General features: G+C 50.8%; 1 protein-coding gene across 1 annotated transcript; it reads right to left on the bottom strand.

Moving 5' to 3' along the window:
- Positions 1–1,179: 1,179 nt before the first annotated feature.
- ARL4C (ADP ribosylation factor like GTPase 4C) lies at positions 1,180–5,019 on the bottom strand. The gene is made up of 3 exons (XM_045558882.1): positions 4,135–5,019; positions 3,674–3,732; positions 1,180–3,552 (listed from the first exon to the last, which is right to left on the bottom strand). Exons 1-2 carry the CDS (start codon positions 4,707–4,709, stop codon positions 3,675–3,677), a joined length of 633 nt encoding a protein of 210 aa, XP_045414838.1. The 5' UTR covers positions 4,710–5,019; the 3' UTR covers positions 1,180–3,552; position 3,674.
- Positions 5,020–5,375: the final 356 nt, after the last annotated feature.

Here is a 5,375-nt window from a genome sequence, read left to right as displayed (position 1 = left end):
CGGGATGTATGAACAGTAATGGATTCAAGAGTCTGGACAGCCAAGTTTGACACCTAATTCAGCTTCTCACAGCTTTGGATGAGTTGACTCTGTTCTGGCCTGAGCCTAGAGTCAGCAGCCTAGGTTTTAGCAGATGGGGATCGCAAGAGCTATGGATAAAAGAGAGATTGCAATGACCTAACTTAAATCCATGCTGTAAGGTTAAATTATGATGCATTCTACATATTGTTGGCAGCCAACAACAATACAAGCTAAAGTTACTGAGTACTTGCTCTGTGCCAGGTACCGGGCCAAGCACTTCACCTGTATTGTCATGTTTCGTCCTCCCAACAACCCTCTGAAGTATCATTATGATTGCATTTTACATTTAGGGAAACTGAGCCTCAGAGGCTAAGGAACTTGAGCAAAGTCACAGGGCCCAAAGCACTTAAGCCAGAATTTGGAACTGGCTTTTTTGGCCTCCAGCCTTAAGAGACTCCACTGGGGTCTTAACCATCACTTAGTGACCATTAAGCTTGTTGCTTACTATCTGCCAAGTGCCTTGACGGGCTACCCTGTTGACAGTTCCCCAATGGTTCTGGCCCAATTACTTTTTTCTTTAGAGAGTGGACCTTTTCTCTGCAGCATCTGCAGAGTGGGATGGTCTTACCACACCTACTATTTACGAGAACCCCAGTCTTGGAGTACTTCTGATGGGCTCAACAGCGATGGCTAGCGCCAGATTCTGAGCAGAGAGATGCAGCCAAGACAAGGAGCAGCTTGGTAATTTTTACTGTTGTTATATTAGCACATAGCTATTTCCAATCTTGTATCATCAGAAAACACTTTTGAAATAAGTAACAATTCATGACCTTTTTGATAAATTGAGAGTGCTGAGGAAGGTGAGACATTGGGGCTATTTTCCTAAAGGATTTGAGATGACTCGATGGACGGGCACCCTGCAGGGGGACAGGCACAAGTGGATGAGCCTCAGATGCACAAGACTCCCTCCTTTGAGCCTCTAAATTCCCCATTCAGGGTACACCTAGACCCTGACACTAAGAATGCAGAGAGGACTGATTCGGCTCCAGGACCCCTTAGACCTCGGACACCATCTTGTGACCCATCCCTCACTTGGCAGAGGCCGAGAGAATGAACACAGCAGTGTGAAAAACCATCCACAGAAAATCTCCCCAATCGTTTGATTGTATAAATAATTTATTTCTGTTCACAGCATCGTATATGCATTATAAAAGGCTATGGAAACAAAAGAGGAGGACGGTCAAGACAGAGAACTACAGCAGTAGAAGGAAAACTGAAACCAGGGGACACGGTCCCAACACCATAACAGAGAATTTGTGAAGAAAATTGTTCTGAAACAAAATTGGCCTCCCTGTGTCTATTAGAAAACATTTCAAAAGCTCACTTGGGGAGGCCAGCTTCCTCTATGTGAAACCCATTCATTCTCCAAAGGGCAGAAGGCATACTAAATCACTGATTGACATACTGGGGGGACTCCCCCTCCATGACTACTCCAAGGTGATTTTATCTGTGCTTCCTCTGTTGGGTCAGAGACAAAATAGGCCATTATTAGGTCAAACATTACAGAAATCAACTGAGACTCTTAACTATTAGTTGATACACCACAGGGCTTTACTTTACTGCACAATTACTAACAGTTGATTGCACCCTTAAGTATCGATAATGCAAAAAACAAAATCATGTTGCATCATTTTTAAAGCATGACAGGATTTGAACAGTGATCTTGAACCTAAGTATCGTTAGCACAAGAAGGTTACAGTATTTGGCATCTGCAATGTCACAAAATAAATATATTATTCTTTCAATAGTGTGGAACTACCAAAATGTCAAAGTGCTTAAGAAATTGTTGCATGTGAAGAAAATAAAGAAAGATGGATTTTTTTTTTATAATTCTATACAGAATCTTCAGATGATGGGACCAGCCCATTTAGAAATCAGTGAATATGCTGTCAATATGTAAACTGAAATCTGGCAGGCTTTCAACATTGCTTAGCTATACTTTCTCTACTGAGTTTCTACAAAAAGACCAGCATTGGAGGGGTACCAAATATGCTGACAAAAGAGAAAAAGTCGATGGGCTGCTAGGTTTCTGCTTTTGCAGAATTTCATATAAGAATTGGGTTTCAAGCAGGAAGCCAGAACTTCTGCCTCTGGTTCTTAAATTAACTTTCAGAGTGTAATGGACAATAGGTATGGACTTATAATTTGACTAAATCACATGCTCAAGCACGATCATGTCCAATTTCTATGGGCCTCCTTTGTAAAGAAATGTATAACAGCCAGAGAAATCATAATTCTATCTGAAAATATGGATTCTAAGAGGAAATTTAAAAATCAAACAGTAAGTTTTAAGTTTCTCTTTTGATACTGTGTTGCAGCGTAAATGACAGCTCCTGCAAACCAAGACTCAGTCCTGATTATAAAGGATTTTTTAAATTACATTATTAAAAATATGTATTTATTCTTCTTTCACTTTACCTATTTTCCAAAGCTTCTTTCAAGTAAACTGTAAAGTGCCTGAGTACCAGTGACCATTACGTCACATGCTTTCTTTTATCTCAAGCACTCATTGTTGTTTGCATTTGCCCAAAGTGCTGGCTGGCTAGGAAGGCCAGTTCCCACAAGAATGAATTCGGAGGGGTTTCATCCTTGTGTTTTTCCTTCCCTTTTAAATCCATGCAACGAGGTCTGGCTTTTGCAACAAGGTGGGGTTTTATTTTTTTGGTGTATGACATCAAATACTCTAAGGAGACATTTTTAATGAAATACTTAACCAGATAGGCCACAATGAATCAAATTAGAATTCTGAACATGTCACCACTTGCCATAAAGGGATATAAAAGGGCAGAGCAAAGTCTTTTTTCCTAAGGTGAATATTTCTAAGGTGAGTATTCATTAGTAAAAGTTTTTTTTTTTTTTAAACATGTCTGAAAACCCATCATCACGCGGTTAGTATTGCAAGAGACACCCCTTGCAAAAAAAAAACCCATCTTGCAATTCAGCACACATCTGCAGCTGGTGTGCTCATCCAAACCAATCAGTAGGCAAAGAGAATTTAAAATTCCACACATATAGGTCTAGGTATTTATGCCAATTACACAGTACAGAGGGAGGTCCCTGTATCCACACGCACACACACTCCATCCAGCATTTACGCCAAGAGCCTTACCCTTTAAACACCTTTAACTATCCTGCAAACAGTAAATGCATCATTTGCCACCACCTCCAATAGTTTTTTTTTTTAATTTTTATTGGTCTCTTTGTGTGATAATGACCTACACATGGACAGGGTCCAAACCATCTGGAAGATGTCTGATTCCAGGCTGAAAAGCAGTTCTCAACAAAACTGGTCTTCTGTAGCCACCACAAAGCACCAGGAAAGGGGCATCTTCGAGGCCATTCCCAGCCAAGGCCAGCACAGTGCCCGGTGCCCTCTGGGTGCTGCATTGTCCCAGGCAGTCCTCTGATGGCCCAAACCACCATCTTCTCTGGGCCCAGAGCAGACAAATGAATTTTCAACAGGGGCCTGCCCTGTGACATAAAATTATTCAGCTTCCACAGCCCCTGAATGCAAGGAGAGGGGTTCTCCCTAAGACCCCCCACTGCCAACATGCCCCCCAGATGGGTAGCTCAGGGTTCTGGGGATGCATACCTCAGGTGACTCCCAGGTGCGATCCCCCAGCGGAGGCGGGGCAGTCTGAACTTCTGGCCCTGCAGGAGTAGGAAGAAATCGCTTTTGTCTCTCTGACATCTGTGCCTTCCACCTGGGGCCAGGAGGGCGGACAGCAGGGCCGGCACTTCCACTCCCCACGGCGGCCGCCCACCCCATCAGTAGCTCTCGTTCAGACAAAAGGTCCCCTGAGCTGGGGGCGGGGGCAGGCCGGCAGGCCAGGAAAGCAGCCTTCACACCCAGCTTAAGTCACCAATCCCGCATTTGGGTGCGGGGATTGATTCCGTTTTAAAAATTCGAAGCATCGCTTTGGTTCGCTGTCTTTGTTCGCCGGCGCGGGTTCTCGCGCACCCATCCATCCATCCATCCATCCATTCATTTATTCATTCATTCTAGACTCACTCGTCGCTGCCCCTCGCTCACGAGCACAGCCGGCGCATTACCGCTTCTTCTTCTGCTTGAGGGACTTCCTGCGTTTCAGGATCATCTCATAGAGCTTGTCCATGCCCTCGGTGAGGCCCTCGCCGATGATGGCGCACGCCGGCTGGACGTGGTAGGTGGTGGCCGGGATGAGCTCGTGCAGCGCCAGCTGCTTCTCTATCTCGGCCACCGGCAGCGACTTGGGCAGGTCCTGCTTGTTGGCGATGACCAACAGCGGCGTGCCCTGGTTCTCGGCGAACTTGGTCACCTTGTGCAGCTCCGTCTTGGCCTCCTCCAGCCGGTCCACGTCCACCGAGTCCACCACGTAGATGATGCCGTCCGTGCAGCGGCTGTAGGACTTCCAGAGCGGCCGCAGCTTCTCCTGGCCGCCCACGTCCCAGAAGTGGCAGCTGATGCCCTTGGCCGTGCCGTTGCTCAGCTTGATCTTCTCCGTGTTGAAGCCGATGGTGGGCACCGTGTTCACGAATTCGTTGAACTTGAGCCGGTAGAGCACCGTGGTCTTGCCGGCCGAGTCCAAGCCCAGCATGACGATGTGCAGGGACTGGAAGGCCGAGATGTTGGAGGAGATGTTGCCCATGGCTCCTCGCTGCGGCGCCGGCCACTGCGGCTGCGGCGGGAGGGCGCCGCCCCCCGAGCAGTCACGGCCCGACGCGGCCGGGCGCACCTGGGCCCCGCCCGCCGCCTGCACCCGCCCGGGCCTCGGCGTCCCCGGGACGCGCTCAGACGCCGCGGGCTCCGCGCCCTCGCCGGCGGGGCTTGCGATCTGCGGGCATGGCGCGTCTCCCGGCCGCGGCTTTGTCTCCCGCCAACCAGCCCCGGATGCCGCGGCTCCCCAGGCCGGGCTCGCTCCGTCGCCTCCTCCGGCCGCGACCCCGCGCTCCCGCCGCCGCCCGGGCTCTCCGCGGCCGATCGGCTCCGGGCTCTCGGTGCCCGGCGCTCGTTTCTGGCCTGGGGCGGCGCCGCGGGGCCGCTCCCGCTCGCAGGGCGCGCCTCGGAGGCGCAGGCGGGCGCGGGCTTCCCCGGGCGTCGCTGCTGGCACGGCCGCCTCGCTGTCCCCGCAGTCCCCGCGCCGCCGCCGCCGCCGCCGCCAGCCTGCAGCGGCCAGAGGGCGCCCGGCCCCGCCCCCGCGCGCCCCGCCCCGGGCCCGCCCCTGGACCCGCCCCTCCCGCGGCCGGGGGTCAGGCGCGGTCCCCCGGCCCCGCCGGCCGTTTTCGCGCGCTTCGGGGCGTCCCCGCTCGCCCCC

The sequence above is a fragment of the Lemur catta genome, chromosome 8 (genome assembly GCF_020740605.2).
Source record: "Lemur catta isolate mLemCat1 chromosome 8, mLemCat1.pri, whole genome shotgun sequence".
In the NCBI taxonomy this organism is placed as follows: domain Eukaryota; kingdom Metazoa; phylum Chordata; class Mammalia; order Primates; family Lemuridae; genus Lemur; species Lemur catta.
The sequence above is the reverse complement of the archived record's forward strand: the minus strand, read 5'-3'. Positions and strand labels throughout refer to the sequence as shown.